The sequence below is a fragment of the Bubalus bubalis genome, chromosome 1 (assembly GCF_019923935.1).
Source record: "Bubalus bubalis isolate 160015118507 breed Murrah chromosome 1, NDDB_SH_1, whole genome shotgun sequence".
Taxonomy (NCBI): Eukaryota; Metazoa; Chordata; class Mammalia; order Artiodactyla; family Bovidae; genus Bubalus; species Bubalus bubalis.
In genome coordinates, this window is record NC_059157.1 from 20031085 (window position 1) to 20055693 (window position 24609).

The 24609-nt window shown below is 41.9% G+C and overlaps 1 protein-coding gene across 2 annotated transcripts in view; it reads right to left on the bottom strand.

Moving 5' to 3' along the window:
• The window catches only part of TNKS (tankyrase), a 161233-nt gene extending 151427 nt beyond the window's left edge, over positions 1-9806 (bottom strand). The window contains exon 1 of one of the 2 annotated variants that reach the window (XM_025278992.3): positions 9083-9806. In XM_025278992.3, the coding sequence (XP_025134777.1) occupies positions 9083-9755 (673 nt within the window). In that variant the 5' untranslated portion in view covers positions 9756-9806. The remainder of the gene's footprint in view (positions 1-9082) is intronic. The other variant, XM_006060715.4, reaches the window with a different exon arrangement.
• Between the last annotated feature and the right edge of the window lie 14803 nt (positions 9807-24609).

The window sequence follows — 24609 nt, forward strand, 5'->3', positions numbered from 1 at the left end:
TTTTTTTTAAACATATCTATGCTCACAACTTGGCTCTTGAAGATATATCCTCCAGATATATTTCTTTGGTCTTTAAACTGCCAAAGAATCATGTCTGGTTTGGAAGAAAGGCATACCTAGCCTGTGACCTAGTCAGTTCCTTGCGAAAGAAAGGGATGCCTGCAGGGAGGAAAAAAAGGCAGGTGACTAGATAAGCCTCTCTTAATGAAAACTTCTATGTAAATAGACTATGAGGAAGACATCTTACCTATAAAATGCCCTTAGCACGATGTCTCTGGTTAAGGCTCCTAGAAAGCAGCAATGTAGGCTATATAAACTAAGATATTAATATAAAATTATGTTGCTTAATTTAAATGCTATGCCTGTAAGAGATGATCCTGCAAACCTTCCTGTGAGACTTACTATATTCTAGGTCAGAGTTCCACGTCCAACATGAGGAGAAAGGACAAGGGGAGTTACCCTCAAGGTTCAGGCTTCTATTTTTATCCTTGATTATTTAGCAATTAATTTCTCTAAAAATGAGCAGTAAAAAAAAAAAAAAAAAAAAAGAGGTCAAATTCCATGCAGAGTTTTCATAAGAATGTGAGCAGGGTAACACCTCTATTAGCAATATAGACTAGAAGAAAATGACCCCCCAAAAAAACAAAATTAGGATCTACTATTTCAATATTAGCTAAAAGACAATATGAAAAAGATGTAAGATATGAAAGACTAGTATATATGTGAGTTAGAATAAGATGACGGAACTCAGAAATAACTCAAAATAAAAAAGTATTTCAGAAGTAAAGACTAAACAAGAAGGAAAACAAAAGTGAAAAAAAAATACACACAATGCCTTATGACAGGGATCAGCAAACTAAAACTCATGTGCCAAATCTGGCCATCTCTTTTACATATAAAGTTTTATTGGAACATAACTATACCATCCATTTATGCATTGTTTATGGATACTTTCATGGCACAAAAGCAGAGGTGACCAGATGACACAGTTGAAACAGAGATCACAGGGCATGCAGCCTAAAATCTTTACTGTCTGGCCATATATATAAAGTTTCCTAACTTCTGCTTTATGAGAAATGAAAGGTAAAAGGGGAAATCTTTTAAAAGAAATAAGGATATATTTTCTTTTTTGGGGTGGCTCAGACGGTAAAGAGTCTGTCTGCAATGTGGGAGACTAGGTCTGATCCCTGGGTTGGAAAGATCCCCTGGAGAAGGAAATGACAACCCACTTCAGTATTCTTGCCTGGAGTATTCCATGGACAGAGGAACCACGGGGTCACAAAGAGTCAGATAGGACTGAGCGACTAATACTTTCACATGCCTAAGTTTATATATCTAACAATGCCAGTAAAATTATGAAAACATAAATTTACAAGGTAAATTACAAGGAAAAAGTAAAATTACATTATTCTTTTTTGCAAAGGATGGAAAACATAGCTATACATTGTTCTGTTGTAGTAATGCACAGAAATAATTTTAACTGAACATATACAATGTTTGTAAGTTTCAGGTATATAGCACACTGATTCAGTTACATATATATATAACTAAGTTTTATACATATATATATATATACACACACACAAAAGGGGCCTCCCTGGTGGCTCAGATGGTAAGGAATCTGCCTGCCCAGATTCCTGACCTACACCTGGAATCTCGAACCACAGAAAATAAAATATGCTTGTTATTTGAAGCTACTAAGTTTTGGGGTGAAAAGCGGAAGTGTTAGTGACTCAGTCGAGTCTTACTCTTCGTGACCCCATGACTGTAGCCTGCCAGGCTCCTCTGTTCATGGGGATTCTTCAGGCAAGAATACTGGAGTGGATTGCCATTCCCTTCTCCAGGGGATCTTCCTGACCCAGGGATCAAACCTGGGTCCCCCACATTGCAGGCAGATCCTTTACCATCTGAGCCACTAGGGGAAATCAGGGAAGTGTTGGGGTAGCTTCATACACATTAGGAAATACAGTTACTAATATGCCAGCAAATTTGGAAAACTCAGCAGGGGTCACAGGACTGGAAAAGGTCAGTTTTCATTCCAATCCCAAAGAAAGGCAATGCCAAAGAATGCTCAAACTACCACACAATTACACTCATCTCACACGCTAGTAAAGTAATGCTCAAAATTCTCCAAGCCAGGCTTCAGCAATACGTGAACCGTGAACTTCCAGATGTTCAAGCTGGTTTTAGAAAAGGCAGAGGAACCAGAGATCAAATTGCCAACATCCGCTGGATCATCGAAAAAGCAAGAGCGTTCCAGAAAAACATCTATTTCTGCTTTATTGACTATGCCAAAGCCTTTGACTGTGTGGATCACAAGAAACTGTGGAAAATTCTAACAGAGATGGGAATACCAGACCACCTGACCTGCCTCTTGAGAAACCTTTATGCAGGTCAGGAAGCAACAGTTAGAACTGGACATGGAACAACAGACTGGTTCCAAATAGGAAAAGGAGTACATCAAGGCTGTATATTGTCACCCTGTTTATTTAACTTCTATGCAGAGTACATCATGAGAAACGCTGGACTGGAAGAAACACAAGCTGGAATCAAGATTGCCAGGAGAAATATCAATAACTCAGATAAGCAGATGACACCACCCTTATGGCAGAAAGTGAAGAGGAACTAAAAAGCCTCTTGATGAAAGTGAAAGAGGAGAGTGAAAAAGTTGGCTTAAAGCTCAACATTCAGAAAATGAAGATCATGGCATCTGTTCCCATCACTTCATGGGAAATAGATGGGGAAACAGTGGAAACAGTGTCAGACTTTATTTTTCTGGGCTCCAAAATCACTGAAGATGGTGACTGCAGCCATGAAATTAAAAGACATTCCTTGGAAGGAAAGTTATGACCAACCTAGATAGCATATTCAAAAGTAGAGACATTACTTTGCCAACAAAGGTCCATCTAGTCAAGGCTATGGTTTTTCCTGTGGTCATGTATGGATGTGAGAGTTGGACTGTGAAGAAAACTGGGCACCAAAGAATTGATGCTTTTGAACTGTGGTGTTGGAGAAGACTCTTGAGAGTCCCTTGGACTGCAAGGAGATCCAACCAGTCCATTCTGAAGGAGATCAGCCCTGGGATTTCTTTGGAAGGAATGATGCTAAAGCTGAAAGTCCAGTACTTTGGCCACCTCATGCGAAGAGTTGACTCATTGGAAAAGACTCTGATGCTGGGAGGGATTGGGGGCAGGAGGAGAAGGGGACGACAGAGGATGAGATGGCTGGATGGCATCACTGACTCGATGGATGTGAGTCTGAGTGAACTCCGGGAGTTGGTGATGGGACAGGGAGGCCTGGCGTGCTGCGATTCATGGGGTCGCAAAGAGTCGGACACGACTGAGCGACTGAACTGAACTGAACTGAACTGAACTGAATATAGTAGGCTTTAATAATTACTAATATAGTCCTACTGATTTGCCCAGTTTAAAAAAAGGGTAAGTGGACTTTATGAAAAAATATAAATGGCAGATAAACACATGGAAAGGTCAGGGAAATGCAAAATAAAAGCAGAATGAGATACCACACATTCTCATCAGACTGGTTAAAATGAAAGCAACAGAAAACATTAAATGTTGGCAAAGACATGGAACAATGGGAACTCTTGTATGTTGTTAATGGGAATGTAAAATGGCACATCCACCCTGAGAAAAGGTCTGGCAGTTTCTTATAAAACTTAAAATTTACCTACCCTAAAGCCCAGCAATTTCAATACGAGGTACTGAGAAAGATCTACGTTCTCAAAAAGAATTTTACAAGAATGAGCGTAACAGCTTTATTCATAATAGTCAAAAATTGAAAACAGCCTAAGGGTCTAAAAGTAGGGATAAACCAAACTGAAGGTATAAAGCAAATGTAGCATGCCCATATAATGAAGTACCTACTACTGATACAAGTTACATCAAAAGCATTATGCTTAGCAAAAGAAGTCTTACCAAAAAAGGAAATATTGCATAATTCCATTTATATGAACTTCTAAAACAGACAACTCAATCTATAGTGGAAAAAAGTTGGAGCAATGTGTCTGCTGGGAGGGGAGGGGTAGGGATAGAGGGAAATAACATGAAGGAACTTTCTAAATTAGCTGTAACAATTTGGATTATACAGGCATTTGCATTTGTCAGAATTCTGTGAATATAAGATGTAAGATTCGTACAGATTTTATATGAAAAGACAAATCTTTAAACAAACACTAAACTCTGGATAATGATATGTATACTGGTGTATTTACGGGCAGCTGCACAAATGTCTACAGATTACACATCATAAAAAAAAAATACTGCTGTATAAAGGAAAATATAAGCAGACAGGTATATAACAGAAATCAGACAGTATTTTTAACCAATGTATGTATGTATTCCTCTATGGTTGCAGTCTGCTTGTTACCAACTTACTACTATTGAGAGACACATAACACCTTCATTTAACTAATTTGCTCTTTCAATCATTTGCTTCCAAAGAGTAGTACCATTAATCCAAAAGAAAGAGACACTTTGTACACCTGTCTAACTAAAAGTTCTATGTGAACTTTTTTAAAGTGGTACCTTAACCAAAGTATAAGATGTTGAGAAAAGACTAAGTAAAAGATAATTCAGTTTGTAGCCAACAATTTTAAGTCTGAGAAGATATTTATGAAACTAGCTCCTTTTCTTCTTGTATCAAATCGGACCTTTGCTAAACCTTGAGGCAAAAACATTTGCTATAATCAAGGACTATATAACTACATAAACATTTGTATAATCAAGGACTTTGCCAGATAATGTATAGAAAGATTCCCATTCCAGAACTAAAGTGTTCTGACTCATTTTTTTACCTACTGATGGGCAACAACAGTCTAGAGCCCAATGTTTTGTTTCGTTCTTTTTTAAACAGAATTGAAACAGTGAAGGAGATGGAGGTAGGGGGACAAGTATGGACATGATGGAAAAAATTAAGAGAAAGAGAAATGAGTAGGGCAATCTCTATATGGTTAATATGCGTTGAGGGAGATATCTTTGAAATCAAAAGAAAGCACAAAACTCCCATACATATTTTGCTGGTTTTGATATTGAAGTACCCTATATTACAAGTCCTAGTCAAGTCATACGTTAACTAATGCTCACCATTAAAGTAACCAGGAAGCCTACTTCAAAATTTCTTCAGTTTAAAGTAAATATCATGAAATTTCAGAAATCAGTGCTTCATTAAACACTTTTTTCGTTGTTGTTTTTTCACAAAGACCTTATCCGAACTTTTCTTTAAAAAGAAAACTCATCAGAATATACTGGTCCTTTAACAAAAATGCATCATTACTAGGAATTTAATTCATGAGATACATCACTCTAAATTGATCCTATTTCAACAGCTTTAATAGTCCTTTGAACAACCAGGGTCAAGCATCTTATCTGTAAGTCTTATATAAACTCTGCTGCTGCTGCTGCTACTAAGTCACTTCAATCGTGTCCGACTCTGTGAGACCCCATAGATGGCCTCTTACCAGGCTCCTCTGTCTCTGGGATTCTCCAGTCAAGAACACTGAAGTGGGTTGCCATTTCCTTCTTCTGGATCATTTTAATATAGTCATTTTAAGAAGGTATCAGAAGCAGTACTGTAAGAATCTATACCAACAGTGGAAACTAAAGATTATGTTTCTAGTTGTGGACATTATTAATACTGTCTCTAAGACACATTTAACAATTATCACAGTCCAAAGTGGGATAGAAAGGATTCTTAACTCCGCTGCTGGAAAGAATTATGGTTTTAAAAAAAAGGCATAAGGATGTAAATATGAATATGACTCCACAGCACTTCAAAGAGCCTTAAAAATGATTTCATTTCATTCTATAGAACTATACTTATTTTTAAATGGAAATAAAGGCATTAATTAACATTCTTCCTTCCCATCTTTGCTTGGCTAGCTTGGACTCATCCTTTAAATCCTCGCTTTAAAACATCTCTTTATCTAGAAAGACTTCTTTAAATGATCTAAAATCAGGACAAACGTCCTTAACTGCCTGCTCCAAAAGAGAAGAGTTTACTTTTCCTATCACTCTAGGACACTTTGTGGGGTTTTTGTTATTGTTGCTTTTAGTTTTCCCCAGTAGACTATAAGCTCCATAAGGGTAAGGACAACTGACCACTTCAAAACTGTGTCAATATTTAACACCAACCTATGATAAGCTATCAGCTCACTTGGTAAAGAATCCGCCTACAATGCAGGAGATCCCGTTTTGATTTCTGTGTCAGGAAGATCATCTGGAGAAGGGATAGGCTACCCACTCCAGCATTCTTGGGCTTCCCTTGTGGCTCAGCTGGTAAAGAATCTACCTGCAATGTGGGAGACCTGGGTTCAATCCCTGGGTTGGGAAGATCCCCTGGAGAAGGGAAAGGCTACCCACTCCAGTATTCTGGCCTGGAGAATTCCATGGGGTTCTGTAAAGTCCATAGGATCCCAAAGAGCTGGACACGACTGAGCGACTTTCACATCTTAAGTAATAAAAGATGTGTGGAACACTGGAACTACAATTTTTAAATCTTTTCATCCAAGGCATGGTACCAATTTCCTATCTTTAAAACAGCTCTTCCATGACATTCAGTGACTAGCATTCCCATCAAGTAATAGTCAACTGAGAATCACTTTTAATTACCCAGCCTAGGCATGAAGATGACTAGATTAAACAAAGCTTTAATGCTATGAACATAAACATGAAATACAGTAAATTGACTACTTTTACACCATAGACAGTTTCACTGTTTTTGTTCCCTTTTCCACACGGAACTAAAACAGATTATTTTTTTTCCCTAAATAAGCCAGGGTCTCATAACTACAACATAATTACAGGACTGTTTCACTGTTTGTCTTCTAGCTTAGCTGGGTACACATAAAACTCTAAAAACAGAATAAAAAGTAACTATTGTGGCAAACAGAAGATGTGACTTGGGAGATAAGCACTATTTTATGTGTGACTAATCCTAAATATTACCAAAATTAATGTAACTATCATCTGCAAGTGATTACTTACAATGCAGTATGATGAAAAATGACAAGATTCGTGAAACAACGTGTTCTAATAGTAAAATTTGGAATAAAGTCTACAAAGGCAGTCTTGCTTCATTTATTATAGATCTTTCATCCTGCCTAAAAAAAAGAAATGATTTCATCTAAAATAAGCAACACTTGTGAGCATCTGTTCACTTAAATGGGAGCCTGATTTTGATTCAATTCTACATTCCTAATAGTTGATGTTCAGTTGCTGAGCCATGTCTGACTCTTTGTGACCCTACAGACTGCAGCATGCCAGGCTTCCCTGCCCTTCACTATTTCCCCGGTCTGCTCAAACTCAAGTCTATGGTGTCGATGATGCCATCCAACTCTCTCACCCTCTGTCGCCCCATTCTCCTCCTGCCCTCAATCTTTCCTAATAGTAGTGTCCACATTCCCAGCGATCTAATAATGATTTCCTGTTAAGTATTTCTCACATTGCTGACCATGACTCATTAATGGGATAACAAACAGCATTTGCAAGAAAGGAAATGGATTAGGATATAAAATATCAGAGTACAACACATGTAGCAAGGCAAAGAACTGTTTCCTGAAATTTTTGATTCACTTTGCATGTTACAAAATAAAATTTATTGCTAAGTATAGACTGCAAAAAAAAAAAAAAAAAGTGTGAACATCACTCTTGGAGTGTATATGCCCCCAATTACTTCTCCCCAAACACTGCCAAAGTGAAAACTCCGTAAAAATTACTCACAAAAATGAAAAGTGATCTTAAACCAAGTGTAATTGTTTAACCTGGACTTCACACATTTCAAAATCAAACTGAGTTTAAATCCAAGTTCCACTACTTCTTTTGTGAATTTAGGATTATTTAAGTGTACATGCTTCACTTTTGTCATCTGTAAAATGAGGATAAAAATATTTTCCGAGTTCTGGTAGAAATAAACAATACATTAAGTTCTTAACATACGCTTTACATTAACAGAACAAACTCAAAGAGTGGTATATATTAGAAATACAGCATGAAACTTAACAGAAGTTATCTTCAGAGTATGATCTTTGATGTTTATGTGTGATGCTTTTTCATTTCGTATATTTCTGTACTATATGAATATACATACAACATACACATTTCTAATGTAACATTTCTAAGGTATATAACCTTATCATCTTTATTTTTTTAATGTTAATGGGAGGTATCTAGGCAATGAGATTATGATCCTTTTTGTTTTAAATTTCTCTGTATTTTATAAAAACATATTATCTGTTTTTAAAAAAAAATAATTACTTGCTTTAAAAAAAAAAAAGGGTGCAGTGGTCCAGGTTTTAGGAATAAGTATTTTAGGGGGAGAACTTAGGTCCCAGATACTTCTCAGTAAATCCTCACACAATCCCCATATACATTTTTGCCCATGAGGAGACTGAGGCTACTGAGATAAGGTAAATTATCTGTTACACAGGCAACAGACAGCAGTTGCCAGAACTTCAAAGCCTTTTCTTCTGCCATCACATAATGCATCCAAATATTCTTCTCCAGTTGTTTCACATACGCACATTTTGATCTACCCAATCGGATTGTACACTACCTCAAAAGCGGAGAAAGTTTCACTAACTTCATTTAAGTCTCGCATTTAAGTCTCTTATATTAATGATGAGGTTACGATAGCTACTTAACACTTGTTGAGTTTTATTAAACTTCTCTTGGTCTAGTTTGTCCTCATGCGACATTACTCCTGTAAAAAGGAAATCAGCAAACACACGACAAAACTACTCTAACGCTGCTCAGATCAACTTTATTCCGACACACTCGGAACTGAAAAAGTTAAGTATATCCATGTCCTGAGACGACCACTAAGGGAGGCTGGGCATGAGCATGAGGATCACTGTGCAAACTAAAAAGAAGGGACTCACACGTTCCCCTACCACGCCCCCGTCACCCTGGCACTTCCTAAAGAAAGGAACCTCAAGGCTTCTCGAGACGTACTGAGGCATCATCACCACGCCCCCATCGTTCCCATCATCATAACTCGTTTTCTTTCCCTACCAGGAGCCCAGTGCCAAACACAAAACCCTTAATAAACAATTCAAAAAGTCTCTGACCTGCAGCGAAGTGCAGGGGAGAAGACTTCCGGCCGGCCATGTCCTTAGCATTCACGTTTGCCGCGTCCACCAGCCTCTTTACCCGGGACACGTCCCCATTGCGACAGGCCTCCAGCAGTTCCCGCAGGGCTCCGCTCACTGCTGGGACCCCTGGCCCCGGGCCCGCAGCCCCAGGCCCCAGTGGTGCTGTGGTGCTAACTCCGGCCGCCTCGGGGCTCTCCGCCAAGCTCGATCCGGGGGAGGATGGAGAGGAAGAGGAGGAAGAAGTCGGGGAAGAAGAGGACGACGGTGAATTGTTACTGCCGCCGCCGGCTGTGTTGGGAGCGACCCCGACGGCAGATGAGGCAGAAACCGCCGGGACCACCGGAGCGGCGGCGACCGTACAGATGGTGCTCGTGGGACTGCAACAGCTGGCACTGTCAACCGGGTCCGGGGATCGGGGCCTGTCGGGCGGATCCCGACTGCCATCCCCCTCCGGCAGCGCTAGGCCGTGCCTCGGGGAGGCGAACGGAGCCAGGCCGCCCACCGTAGGAGAGGCCGGGGTGGTCCCAGGGGCCAGGCCCGGGCTGAGTGGGGGGGGAGGTGGCGGCGGCGGCGCCGAAGCCCCTGGGGCGGGCTGGAGCTGTTGTTGATGATGGTGGTGATGATGCTGAGAGCGACGCGACGCCGCCATCTTCGGACTCCCCCAGCTCTGTCACTGCGGCAACGGCCCCACCGCCCGCCCTCACTTCCGACTGCCGGACCAATTAGCGCCCAGCGCACAGGAAATGATGCTGGGATGAGTGGGCGGGGTCAGAGGGTGGGAGGGAAGAATTGGGAGCTCCGAGCCCCTCCGCGGAAGGGGGCGTGGCCTCGCCGCCGAGGGGCGGGCTTTGTGACGCCTTCGCGGGCTGGGCGGGGAGATTTGAAAACTGGAACTAGCCTGGGCTTAAGTGAGAAACTTTTCCTGCATTTCTCATTTTGAACCTGCTTACCTTGCCCTGTTCCGTTCTGTTGCCAAGTCTCCTTCAGCCTTCCTTCTCTTGCTGCAGAACCTGCTATTGAGATGGAACTCTGTGCAAGATATGTGTCGTTTATCAAATGTCAAGTGCCCCTGTCTGAAAAATGAACTCAGATCAGATCAGATCAGATCAGTCGCTCAGTCGTGTCCGACTCTTTGCGACCCCATGAATCGCAGCACGCCAGGCCTCCCTGTCCATCACCAACTCCCGGAGATCACTCAGACTCACGTCCATCGAGTCAGTGATGCCATCCAGCCATCTCATCCTCTGTCTTCCCCTTCTCCTCCTGCCCCCAATCCCTCCCAGCATCAGGGTCTTTTCCAATGAGTCAACTCTTCGCATGAGGTGGCCAAAGTACTGGACTTTCAGCTTTAGCATCATTCCTTCCAAAGAAATCCCAGGGCTGATCTCCTTCAGAATGGACTGGTTGGATCTCCTTGCAGTCCAAGGGACTCTCAAGAGTCTTCTCCAACACCACAGTTCAAAAGCATCAATTCTTTCGCGCTCAGCCTTCTTCACAGTCCAACTCTCACATCCATACATGACCACAGGAAAAACCATAGCCTTGACTAGACAGACCTTTGTTGGCAAAGTAATGTCTCTGCTTTTGAATACGCTATCTAGGTTGGTCATAACTTTCCTTCCAAGGAGTATCTATCGAATAGAATTGTTAGCGGAATTAAATGAGCTAACATATACAAAGTGTTTTGTCTGCTTCCCTTGTGCCTCGGATGGTAAAGATCTGCCTGCAATGCAGGAGACAGGTTCGATTCCTGGGTCAGAAACATCCCCTAGGGAAGGGAATGGCAATCCACTCCAGTATTCTTGCCTGGAGAATCTCATGGACATAGGAGGCTGGTGGGCTACAGACCATGGGGTCGCAAAGAGTCGGACACGAGTGAGGGACTAACATACAACGCATATAATTAGCCCACTGGTTAAAAAAATTTTTTTTTTAATGCGGCCTTCTCCCCCTCCCAGTTAATCCCTTGGTCTCTATGTCTGCTCTCTATGAGAGTTCTCACTGTATGTGCTTCGTTAAGTACCTCATTTTAAAATAGAAGTTCGGATTGCAAGGATTGAAATTCAGGCTCTGCCATGAACGAGCTCTGTAGATTTGGGCAAGCTATTGAACCCCTCTTGTCTTAGGTTCCCCTCTGCAAAATGGAATTAATAGTTCAATGAATGTTAACTACTAAAATTATGTTTTTTTCTATTCTGTTATCTCTGTGCTTTCATTTCTCATCTTAAACTTGACTGAAATAATTACAAACATGTTCCTTTCTTTTGAATTCTTTTTAGTTGACCTTCTCATCCTTCTTCCCTCTCCTTCCCAAACTAAGATAAAAACCGGCTTGCTGCACCCATCATTCACCTTCAGAAACCATTCTTCAGCAATTTCTTTCTCTTTCCTCTGCCTATACCTTCCTTTTTTTATTGTCTACCATCAAAAAAAATGTATCGATGATTTGGATCATCTCATTAAGGTCTCCATTTCCTGCTTCTTGTTTAATAGTAAAGTAGGCGTTATGGAAATTTAAAAAAACAGCATTATTCCAAGAGAGTGGACATAGATGGAGAGTCTGTGTCTTAAGAAATGTCCAAGATTTAGATGGGTCAGGTAGAAATTGCGCTTTGCAGAATATTAAACCACATGATAAACTGCTTTTTCACATGTTCATTATTCAGTGTAGTGTGATGCTAACGTTCCCATCCAAATAAGTAGGTAAGTTTATTGATGACTACCGTTAAATACAATAAGGCCAAAAACAAAATTAATGTTATGAGTGACATTTATTGCCATCTAGTCTGTGGCACCCCACTCCAGTACTCTTGCCTGGAAAATCCCATGGATGGAGGAGCCTGGTAGGCTGCAGTCCATGGGGTCACTAAGAGTCGGATACGACTGAGCGACTTCACTTTCACTTCACTTTCATGCATTGGAGAAGGAAATGGCAACCCACTCTAGTGTTCTTGCCTGGAGAATCCCAGGGACCGGGGAGCCTGGTGGGCTGCTGTCCTTGGGGTCGCACAGAGTTGGACACAACTGAAGCGACTTAGCAGCAGCAGTCTGTGGTTACAGATTATAATACAAACGTTATCCATTTGTTTTATAAATTTGTGCCATTGTTCACATATTGACAAATGTGTGACTGGATAGAAAAACTTCCCTCAGTGTAACTAAAATCTGTTCACAGCACACATTCTCCTGGTTTTGAATCTTAATGGACAGCACGGGGTGGCATTGAGGAGTTGGTGAATCAACATGATGCATTAGGTGTCCATAACTCCCCTTTGCCCCATTTACTGTGATCCTGTCCCTGATTGGGAACACAGGAATTATGTCACCTACTACCCTGAATGCCAGTTACTCATAGTAATGTTCACCCTAATTCAAAATGCATCTGCTGCTGCTGCTAAATCACTTCAGTCGTGTCCGACTCTGTGTGACCCCATGGACGGCAGCCCACCAGGCTCCCCCGTCCCCGGGATTCTCCAGGCAAGAACACTGGAGTGGGTTGCCATTTCCTTCTCCAATGCATGACAGTGAAAAGTGAAAGTGAAGTCGCTCAGTCGTGTCCAACTCCTCGAGACCCCATGGACTGCAGCCTACCAGGCTCCTCAGTCCATAGGATTTTCCAGGCAAGAGTATTGGAGTGGGGTGCCATTGCCTTCTCCGAAGTATGTCTGTTTATATGTACAAATTAAAAGTTTCTGCTGGATAGAGATTTTTAAAAAAAGGCTGAATTGCCTGAAACTATTCAACTGGTAAACTGTGTCTGAAAATGCATTCAATCAATTCCAATTTTTTTTCCCCTTCACTGGAAAGTAGTAAAAGTGCTTAACATTAAGTATTTATAAGGTTTGGGTTTGTATGGACTAATGTTGAGCTCTAAACATGAAAAGCAGATATCATTACCTGATCTTTTATAGCTAAATACAATTCCATGCGGGATGCACTGTACCCTCATGAAAAAAAATCAAAGCTTATAGTAAAACAACCCTGGGCTCGAATCACATCTCTCGTGGTTACTAGCTGGCTAGTCTTGGTAGATAGGCTTCAGCTCTGTCATTCTAAAATTCTGATTTTACTGTAGCATTGTCGTGAGGATTAAAAGACCAGGGTGTTTTGTAAGGATATTTTGGTTTTCAGTTTCTTGCTCTTGTGTGTCATACATAATGTGTTAATAGCCACTATTGATAGCATTCACCTCACAATTTCCTTTATGGCAAAGATACTGCGGGAATAAATATCACTATTTTACATGTAATAGGAATCTTAAACAAAGAAAATCAGGTTTAATTGTTTCTTCTGAAAATTGAAGATCCCGCCCAGCCCCTCACTATCTCCAGTAACTGTTGTTGAGTATCATAGTTGTATAGCATCTTATTTTCAAAAATGTTTTCAGAAAAATCATGTCCAAGTGGTATAAAATTGTGAGCACATAGCACTCTGTCTTAACCATATTTCTGACACAAAAGAGCCACCAATTAAAAGGACACTCATTTTTCAGGACAGTGTTGTGATATTTATTTTTCTCCCCATAGGATAAGCTTTGTAAATTGTATGGTCATGAACTTGTTCGGTGTCTTTATTGCCGTTAGACCTGGTGTGTTTATTCCGTCCATATCCTTCCCACTGATCTGCTCCAGATACAAGTTCACTGGCGGCGTCTCCTATGTACTAAGTCCACTTATTCTGCAGTGCTCTCTGCATTGCCTCCTCTGCAACCACAGCACAAAGTAAAGTTATCTTTTGGCTGAGACAGTGCCCTTTCCTCACCTGGGCCTTAGAAGAAGATAATGTTGTCCTTCTGTCATCTATGCCCATCATGCCAGAAGCCCAGATTTCTCTATGAAGGTATTACTACTAAGCTGAGAGAATTTTTAGCTGAAGTTTTATCCAGAAACCCAGGAGAATCTTTTTTTGTAAAGCTATAGGTGAACAACTTTGAGCATCACTTTGCGTGTAAGATGAATGCAATTGTGCGGTAGTTTGAGCCTTCTTTGGGATTGGAATGGAAACTGACGTTTTCCAGTCCTGTGGCCACTGCTGAGTTTTCCAAATTTGCTGGCATATTGAGTGCAGCACTTTCACAGCATCATCTTTTAGGATTTGAAATAGCATGACTGAGCGACTGAACTGAACTGATAGGTGAACAATAATGCTAACAGCTGCAGTCATGCTAACCACATTGTGCCAGAGAAAATTTTATTAGGTAAAACAACTTATTACAAAGGAGGAAAATTATAATAATTTAAAGATTCCCTATATATTAGTTTATTAGCATCCCCCCTGCCCCCCCCCACCATTAAAATTTTCAGTTGCTTTTTATCTTTTACATAGCAGGGTCCTCTGGATGTTGCTCACAAGACATCCATTGTCTGCCCTCTGATGAACTGGATTTTCTCCGGGTATGAACTGTACACTTGGGAGTAGTATTGAGTGGAACTAGGAGCTGTTAGTTCCAGGCTGTGTTCACCTATAGCTTTACAAAAAAAGATTCTCCTGGGTTTCTGGATAAAACTTCAGCTAAAAATTCTCTCAGCTTAGTAGTAATACCTTCATAGAGGAATCTGGGCTTCTGGCATCATGGGCATTGATGACGGAAGGACAATATTAGACAGTAGTTAAACATGTGGATTCTGCATTTAGACTGCGTGAATGTGAACCCTAACTTTGTCACTAACTAGCTGTGTGTGATTAAAGGATGGCTTATTCTACATTTTAACACGGATAAATAAAAATCTATTTGCTGTACTTTAAAAATGGTAAACTAGCTTTCCCAAAGCATTTCTTCTAAACATTTTTTCCAAAAGTGATTAAAATCGAACATATATTCCCCATGAAGGATTAGCACATGGCTTTCTCATTCAAAAAAGATAAACACCTGGTCATAAACAAGTTTAGAAAAGTTCCCAAGGTCATAAATAAGTGTAGAAAAACTTCCAAAGTCATAAACATGTTTAGGAAAGTTCTCCAAAGTTCTGGAAGATATTGATGTGGAAATGATGTAACTATGATATAACTATATATAATAACGCATATGTAATGACATAATGGCCTACATAACTTTGGGCTTCCCTAGTGGCTCAGATGGAGAAGGCAATGGCACCCCACTCCAGTACTCTTGCCTGGAAAATCCCATGGATGGAGGAGCCTGGTAGGCTGCAGTCCATGGGGTCGCTAAGAGTTGGACACAACTGAGCAACTTCACTTTCACTTTTCACTTTCATGCATTGGAGAAGGACATGGCCACCCACTCCAGTGTTCTTGCCTGGAGAATCCCCGTGGACAGAAGAGCCTGGCAGGCTATAGTCCATAGGGTCACAAAGAGTCAGACAGGACTGAGCTACTAAGCACAGCACAGCAATCAGAATAGGGCTGATGCTACTGCAGACCAATAGATTGTCAGGCAAAGCCCGAGGGCTCAGCCTCCCTAATCAGAACAGTGCCAGCCAAGTCTTGATGAATATTCATTCTGTGAGAATAAGTGGCACCCAAGGGAGTGAGAGGCACTAGTCCATCCTGGAACAGGATTCTACCCACTTCTCCTGCCTGCTTGCATTGTTTGGCTGGTTGAAGGAAATAAATGAGTAGAAGCTGTGAGATAAATGGTGTGTGTGCGTGCAGTTTCTCTGGCTGTTGCCCATTCCTTCATATCTTGTCTTTGTTTTGACGTTGCTCAGAATAAAACATTGAATAATCCAAAAGTTATTCAATGTCTGTAAACACATCTGCAAGGTGGGGATATTAAGAGTTGGGAGAAATAAATGAGTTAATGTATGCCAAGTTGCTTAGAACAGCTTCTGGCACTTGCTAAATGCTATGTAAATGTCAGCTCTTATTATCAAAAACTGGAGAAGGCCTCTGGTATGAGACATTAAAGGTTACCTGGGAGATAGGACTGGTTTTGCCTGCCCAATTACAAGTAGGTTCCTTTTCACCTGCTAATGTTGATCTCTAGCCTCTCATATGTCTTTTTTCATAGTGTCTTAAAGGAAGGTCTAATAAGCTTGAAAACTGGAAGAGAAGATTGAAATCTTCCCTTCTGGATGTAGTCATGATGTAGAGGAGGTGCAGATTCTGCAAAGGAAGTCTCCTCAGTGTGGAAGTTTGCATAATTCTCCCTCCAAAGGTTCTGCCCACAATATTGAGAAACCACAGAGCCTGTTGAAAAACCACAGAGCCTGAGAAACCATAGCCACCTCAAGGGAAACCCACACAGCCATAGTTCCTGAAGTCAATGAATGTTTGCTGCAATCTCCCAGAGAAGATGAGCTTACTTAATAAGTCACCAAATACATGAGAAGGACCTATAACCTGAGAGAGAAAAAGCCAACCCAACAAATAAAAGGCCCTATGTCAGAGAAAGCATGTTCTGCAATCCAACATTTATTTTTCTGTCTATATTTGGGGCTTGTAGTAGGCCAAATAATAGCACCCCAAATATAGCCATGCCCTGACCCCTGGGATCTGTGAATATGTTACCTTACATGGCAAAGTGGATTCAAGATTGCAGATAGAATTAAGGTTGTTAATTGTTACAGCACCAATAGAAAATTAATACAGGGCTTTGGAAAATCAGGTGATATGAAGCCCCTGACTTATTTTCCATGTGACAATAAACTGAATTTGCGTAGTTCCTGCTACTTGGTATTGTGAGAGGGCAATTATTCTCTACCATTCCTTTTAGTGATTGATATCCAGATGACTTTACTCAGTAGACCTTGGCCCCTATAGGCACAAAAGTGTTTTCTAGGTGCCAGGTGCCACACCAGGCAGTGATTATCAAAATGAATTGGACCTGGCTCTAAACATTGAGGGTTTATGGTCTAGTGGGGGAAACAGATTCATCAGCAGATGTGAACACAATGTTGTGAGTGCTCCAAGGCCAGTGCATCTAGGGTACTAAGCAGCACATAACTGATAGCTTACAGTGAATGGTGTCTGATTAGTGATCTCTGAAGAAGGAAGAAGATTTATCTTCCGGACCAGGGACCAGGTTTGATCACTCAAGAGCTTTTGTATAGCAGAGTTTTCTTAAAATAAGAAAAGGGGCAGAGAAAGCTTCTGACACAGACATCAGAAGCGGGATGGAGAGTGCCTCCCTTGCTAGTGTTAGCAAGGGAGTTATATACTTTTTAAATTAGTTATTATACTAAATCAAAAGAATGTCTCAAGGTTGTGAAGATCTTACTAGACCCACTCCCATAATGTACATTTTAAGATAACAGGATTAGCCAGAAGGTTTTCAGGAAAGAGAAATTTTCCTCAAGCAGGATACATTGTTATATAATCCTTAGTACAGAGTTTAAACTGAGTTGTTTGTTGTGTAATCATCAGTTCTGGGCTTAAAGAAAAAAACATGTTATGTGATTAAGACTAAGAAATGTAGAGGGGAAAAAAAGATGTTTGTCCTTTCCTCTTCCTTGAGAATTCCAGACCCCTATTTCCTCCTTGAGGATTCCCTGGTGGCTCAGATGGTAAAGAATCTGCCTGCAATTCAGGAGACCCTGGTTCGATCCCCAGGTTGGGAAGATCCCCTGGAGACAGAAATGACAACCCACTCCAGTATTCTTGCCTGGAGAATCCCATAGACAGAGAAGCCTGGCAGGCTGCATTCCATGGAGTTGCAAAGAGTTGGACATGACTCAGCAACTAACACTATCTCCTCCTTGAGAGCCCCAGACCCTCTCTCCTTGGGGGCCCCCAAACTTCTTATCAACCTGCCTAGGAATTGACGCTCTCATTCCCCCTTTTTCTTTTAGGAAAATTGCGTTGCCATGGAAAAGGAGCATCATTTTCGTTGCATAACTACTTCCTGCTGTTGAGGGGCATCATCCCTAAATTGTTGAGGCAACATATTCTCCTAACCCTCATATTGAAGGTCTTTGATCCAGGGGCCCCAAGTAATAGTTGGAGGCGGTTGTGGCACTCTTAGGAGTTTGAACAACCATTTATAACTTAAAAGCTTTCAGACGGTTAGAAACAAACCCCATTATACAGTTACAGATGTAAGGCAAAATAGGCATTAAACCAAGTTAAAACATCAAAATTAAAAGTCACATTATGTCCATAGTTACATCAGTCCATCTTAGGATTGTTAGATGTCATCACAGAATTGAAGAAAGTCCTTTCCTTTAAGCAGAGAAACCCACCATGGGAAGTCTTCAATTGATGAGGAGGGGAGTGCTCTGCAGACCCAGCAATTAGACGGATTGTGGAATGCACCGTAGGAATGAGTCCAGGACAGGAAGTCTCTACCTTGAGGGTCAAACGGCAGACTCATGACTTTTGGAGTCAGCAAAAGCAAGCCCATCTAGAGTCTCAGGCCCATCTTGGCTCCTGGCTCAAATAGTGGCTAGTTTGACTCAAAGGCTGGGTCAGGAGTTAACCTCCCAGTAATGTCTGTTGAAAAGTTAAAAGCTGAGTCACATAGTTAATTCTAAGGCTTCAGGATCTATGAAAGTATCTGTGCACAAAAATGGTCTGTCATAGCAACAGTCCCTTCTTCTTAGGGGCAGTTCAAGCCCTCATTAAAGGTATGGATAAAACTTTAAACCAACTGTCTTGTGTTTCCTCAGTTAGCTTACACAGATGCCTCTTAATAACGTCATTAGCCTTTTCAACTTTCCTGAGTATTGGGGTCTCCAGGAACAGTGTAAGTGATATTCTATTCCTAGAGCTTTCAACACCCTTTGAGTTACAGTTAAAGGTGGAGCATTGTTGCTCTGAACTTTAGAGTTTAAGATCCCACTTACATTATGAGAAGTCAGTACAGTAAGATTTTGCCCATTAGTAAACTTACGAGCTTTCAGTTCAGTTCAGTTCAGTCGCTCAGTTGTGTCCGACTCTTTGCGACCCCATGAATCACAGCACGCCAGGCCTCCCTGTCCATCACCAACTCCCGGAGTTCACTCAGACTCACGTCCATCGAGTCAGTGATGCCATCCAGCCATCTCATCCTCTGTCGTCCCCTTCTCCTCCTGCCCCCAATCCCTCCCAGCATCAGAGTCTTTTCCAATGAGTCAACTCTTCGCATGAGGTGGCCAAAGTACTGGACTTTCAGCTTTAGCATCATTCCCTCCAAAGAAATCCCAGGGCTGATCTCCTTCAGAATGGACTGGTTGGATCTCCTTGCAGTCCAAGGGACTCTCAAGAGTCTTCTCCAACACCACAGTTCAAAAGGATCAATTCTTCGGCACTCAGTTTTCGTCACAGTCCAACTCTCACATCCATATACGACCACTGGAAAAACCATAGCCTTGACTTAGGCATTAGTAAAACAATAGTAACAATTACCCTTATTTGATGTGGCCATAACCTTTTTTCAGCAACAAACTAACCTCTGATCCTGTGGGACAGCTCAAAGTTGGAGCCTGTAGGAGAAAAGTTTGAATAGTCTTAAAAGCCTTTTGAGTCTCTGGAGACCAAACCAGCTTGTTGGTTTGGGCCTACTGAGTCTCAAGTTTATATAAAGTCTGGGCAAGTTCCCTGTAACCCAGAATCCAAATGCGGCAATAGCCTGTAATGTCCAAGAATTCTCTATATTGTCTTAAAGTCATATTTGGCTTGTTTAGGAATTTCAGACAAAATATAAGGATTAGGCACTTATTTGAATATCTTGAACAAGTCTCCATTTATCATTTGACTTTTTTCACACCCAAAATAGGAGTGTTCTATGGACTGTTACAGGGAATTAATAGCTCCCGTTCCTTTAAATTTTCAATAATGGGTTTTAACTCTTCCTTAACCTCAGGCTTTAGTGGATACTGCTTTTGAAATAAATGAGGGTCTTTGAGCGTGATAACTACAGGACCAGTATTTTGTGCTCAGCCCACAGTTTTTTCATCAGCCCCCACTCTAGGATTCACATTTTCTTTAGTTAAAAGAGCAGGTTCCATATTCATGAAAACAGAGGCCCAGACCTTGCTCAGTATATCCCTCCCCGTAAGGAGTGGGGAGACTCTGGCACAATTAAAACTCAAGAAAATAGCACAGAATCCCAGTTGCGGCTTGAAGGATGACTGAAATAATAGTGTTTGGCTCGTCCTGACAGTCCCATTACAGTAGTGGATCAGGAGGAAAGCAGACCAGGGGCTTCAGTGAGCCCAGAGAAAGTTGCCCCAGTGTCCAAAAGAAACTGATGGATTGGCCCCTCACAGTTATTAATACCTGGGGTTCCACAGGTGTAATTAGGACGGGAGATTGTTCAGGGACCCCCAGGCACCCTCAGTCCCGCTTGCCTTGAGAGTCTGACCCCTGGTACCTACACCTCGGAGGCCGGTCTCCTTTCCAGTGTGGTCCTTGCAGACCGGACATGGAGCCAGTGGTGGCTTAAATGCTTGAGGGCAATCCCGCTTGAGATCCCTCTTCTTCCCACAGTAATAACAAGTCCATCCCTTTTCACCTGGGTCCCTCTGGGAATTTTTCTCAGGCTGTTTCAGAGCAGGTCTAACAGCCATTGTTCCTCTGCCTTTTCGAAGACAGCTTTAACATCTGGAAGTTCACAGTTCACGTATTGCTGAAGCCTGGCTTGGAGAATTTTGAGCATTACTTTACTAGCGTGTGAGATGAGTGCAATTGTGTGGTAGTTTGAGCATTCTTTGGCATTGCCTTTCTTTGGGATTGGAATGAAAACTGACCTTTTCCAGTCCTGTGGCCCCTGCTGAGTTTTCCAAATTTGCTGGCATATTGAGTGCAGCACTTTCACGGCATCATCTTTCAGGATTTGAAATAGCTCAACTGGAATTCCATCACCTCCACTAGCTTTGTTTGTTGATGCTTCCTAAGGCCCACTTGACTTCATATTCCAGGATGTCTGGCTCTAGGTGAGTGATCACACCATCATGATTATCTTGGTCGTGAAGCTCTTTTTTGTACAGTTCTTCTGTGTATTCTTGCCACCTCTTCTTAATATCTTCTGCTTCTGTTAGGTCCACACCATTTCTGTCCTTTATCGAGCCCATCTTTGCATGAAATGTTCCCTTGGTATCTCTAATTTTCTTGAAGAGATCTCTAGTCTTTCCCATTCTGTTGTTTTCCTCTATTTTTTTTTGTATTGATCGCTGAGGAAGGCAGAGGAACCAGAGATCAAATTGCCAACATCCACTGGATCACAGAAAAAGCAAGAGAGTTCCAGAAAAACATCTACTTCTGCTTTATTGACTAGGCCAAAGCCCTTTACTATGTGGATCACAATAAACTGTGGAAAATTCTGAAAGAGATGGGAATACCAGACCATCTGACCTGCCTCTTGAGAAATTTATATGCAGGTCAGGAAGCAACAGTTAGAACTGGACATGGAACAACAGACTGGTTCCAAACAAGAAAAGGAGTGCGTCAAGGCTGTATATTGTCACCCTGCTTATTTAACTTCTATGCAGAGTACATCATGAGAAACGCTGGGCTGGAACAAGCACAAGCTGGAATCAAGATTGCCAGGAGAAATATCAATAACCTCAGATATGCAGATGACACCACCCTTATGGCAGAAAATGAAGAGGAACTAAAAAGCTTCTTGATGAAAGTGAAAGAGTGAAAAAGTTGGCTTAAAGCTCAACATTCAGAAAACAAAGATCATGGCATCTGGTCCCATCACTTCATGGGAAATAGATGGGGAAACAGTATCAGACTTTATTTGTTTGGCTCCAAAATCACTGCAGATGGTGATTGCAGTCATGAAATTAAAAGACACTTACTCCTTGGAAGGAAAGTTATGACCAACCTACATAGCATATTGAAAAGCAGAGACATTACTTTGCCAACAAAAGTCTGTCTAGTCAAGGCTATGGTTTTTCCAGTGGTCATGTATGGATGTGAGGGTTGGACTGTGAAGAAAGCTGAGTGCCAAAGAATTGATGCTTTTGAACTGTGGTGTTGGAAAAGACTCTTGAGAGTCCCTTGGACTGCAAGGAGGTCCAACCAGTCCATCTTAAAGGAGATCAGTCCTGGGTGTTCATTGGAAGGCCTGATGCTGAGGCTGAAACTCCAATACTTTGGCCACCTCATGCGAAGAGTTGACTCATTGGAAAAGACTCTGATGCTGGGAGGGATTGGGGGTAGGAGGAGAAGGGACGACAGAGGATGAGATGGCTGGATGGCATCATCGACTCGATGGACATGAGTTTGAGTAGATTCTGGGAGTTGGTGATGGACAGGGAGGCCTGGCATGCTGTGATTCATGGGATCGCAAAGAGTCGGACACGACTGAGCGACTGAACTGAACTGAACAGCCATTGTTGGGGCATCAGTCTTTTGTCTGGTTCTTTTTTTCCTATTTTCATCCTTATACTCCCTACCATAATATACCATCTGAGCCAACTGCAACAGTTTTTCTAAAGACTGATTTGGTCCAAACTCCTGTTTTTGTAACTTTCAGCAGATATCTGGAGCCAACTGAGTGAGAAATCTATCTTTTAAGATCATTTCTCACTCTGTAATTTCAAGATCAATGTCCGTAAACTTTCAGAGAGCCTCCCGTAGTCTATCTGGGAATTTACCAGGAATTTCCTTCTCTTCCTGTTCTATGTCAGCCAACTTAGCATAGTTTAAAGTCAGTGCGTGCTGGCTTGAGTCCTTCAAGAATATGGCCAGCAGAGTGGCTCTGTTATGGAATAATAAGTTCTATTTGGGAACTTCTTGGTTCCCAGTAGGGAGGAGGGCTATTTCGTGTTCCTTCTTTCTGCTTACCTTTAAGCCATTCATCTCCAAAAGTAGTAACTTCCCCCAAAACTCAAGCTCTGGAGTCAGGAGTCAGCGTCTGTCCCAAGACATGTATTACATCTCTCCAAGTAATCTTATAAAGTAAAGTTAGTCCCGTAAAGGATTCTATGTACTTTTTGGATTCTCTGAATAGTCTCAACCACAGTTGAGACTATTTGAGTTTGTAATGAGTCTGAGGTGACCCCTTCTGGAAGGGTGCCCTGATTCTCAACCTGTTCAGTTGGGAGCTCCAGATACAGGATCAAAGTAAGAGAACAGGAGGCAACTGTAGGTTTCACACCCAAATCTGTACCCTTAGGACACAAGTCTGGCATGTCTCGCAGAGAGATAAAGAGCAACATATATGGCACTTCTACCCATTTCTCTTGTTTTCTACAGAACTGGTCTAGTTGCAAAACAGTATTGTAATTAACAGACCTTTCAACAGGCCAGCGTTCCCCATCTTCTAAAGGATACTGTGGCCATTCAGTATCACAGAAGAAGATCAGGAGTGTCTTTTTTAAACTCTTGGGATCAAACTTGTCCCAGTTTTTAAAATACATTTTAAAGAAGTAGTTCTGGAACTATTAGCTCCCATGTGTAAGAGAAAAAAACAGCATCCACAGCCATGGGTTCTTTCCACCAGAGGCATCCCTTCCTGCTCTAGATGGGGTTGTAGACAGACTCTCCACTGAAGCTTTCCTTCCTTGGTGGGTCTTAGTCTGTCCCTTACCAAGCAGGCATCTTACTTGTGCCTCCTGGTTCTACCACTGAGGTGGGGTGGAGGTGCACCAGGGTAGACCTGATAGCATCCCAGACTGATTTCCAGCTCCTTACCACCAAGACCTTTGTTTGATTTTCACACCTCCTCTGATGTCACCCCAAGTGCAGCAGAGTAGCTTTCCTGGAATCTTTCCTGGGACTCCTAGGGGAAGCATCAGTCTTTCCTGTGCTTATGCACATTCCTGAGTATAGCCCTGACTGCAAGTAGAAGTGGTGAGTCATTACGACATCAGTATATGTGATAGCGAAAGGGTTGCCCAGTGAGAAAAAAGTGATTTTTGTCCTCAAGGTACTAGGGCCAGTCCTTCCAGTTCATTTCCACAGATACCACAGAAAGAATATCTAGGGAGTTGAGACAGAAGCCATCAGAGAGCCTCCTCTGGCCTGCTAAGAGCTAGCACTACCAAAAGAAGAAGGCCATTGCACTTCCAATCTGACCAGATCTTGCAATTCCTGATCTGTGTCTTCACAAACCTCATGTTCACCAGAAGTGCTGCTATCCACATAGATTGGAGGCACAGACACGACAAAGACTCACTTTCAGGTGGCTGGCCCCTGAGGCAGGCAGCCAAGAGAGTGACCTCTCGCCTAAGAGACATTCCTGGAGCTAGAGTTCCGCCTTGCTCCCAAACATGCTCCCAGCAAGTCTGGGCTCCCCATGACTACCAAGCTTGAGGTCTAAGTAAAAGTAAACAGTAACGGCATGGATCACAAGTCCCTTGAAAGTCTATGATCCAACAGATTAGGTTAGTAGTTCTAATTCCCCCATGCAATTACCAAATGGTCAAAGAGACCAGGAAAGGATAACTGAGAAAGGAAAGTTAGGTCCACACGCTTTGCCCATCCCTGGCCATTCCCCTCTCAGGGAGGTTGGGTGTCTCTTGGCATTGGCAGGTTGGTATAAACCCCTGACAAGACTCCCCTTTTGGGGGCTGCCATCAGTCATTACGAGGCACCTCGAAACCACAGAGCAGGGCTCATCACTTGTTTCATGCACGGTGTGTCATTCAAGCACTCTGGAGAGTTAGTAAAGT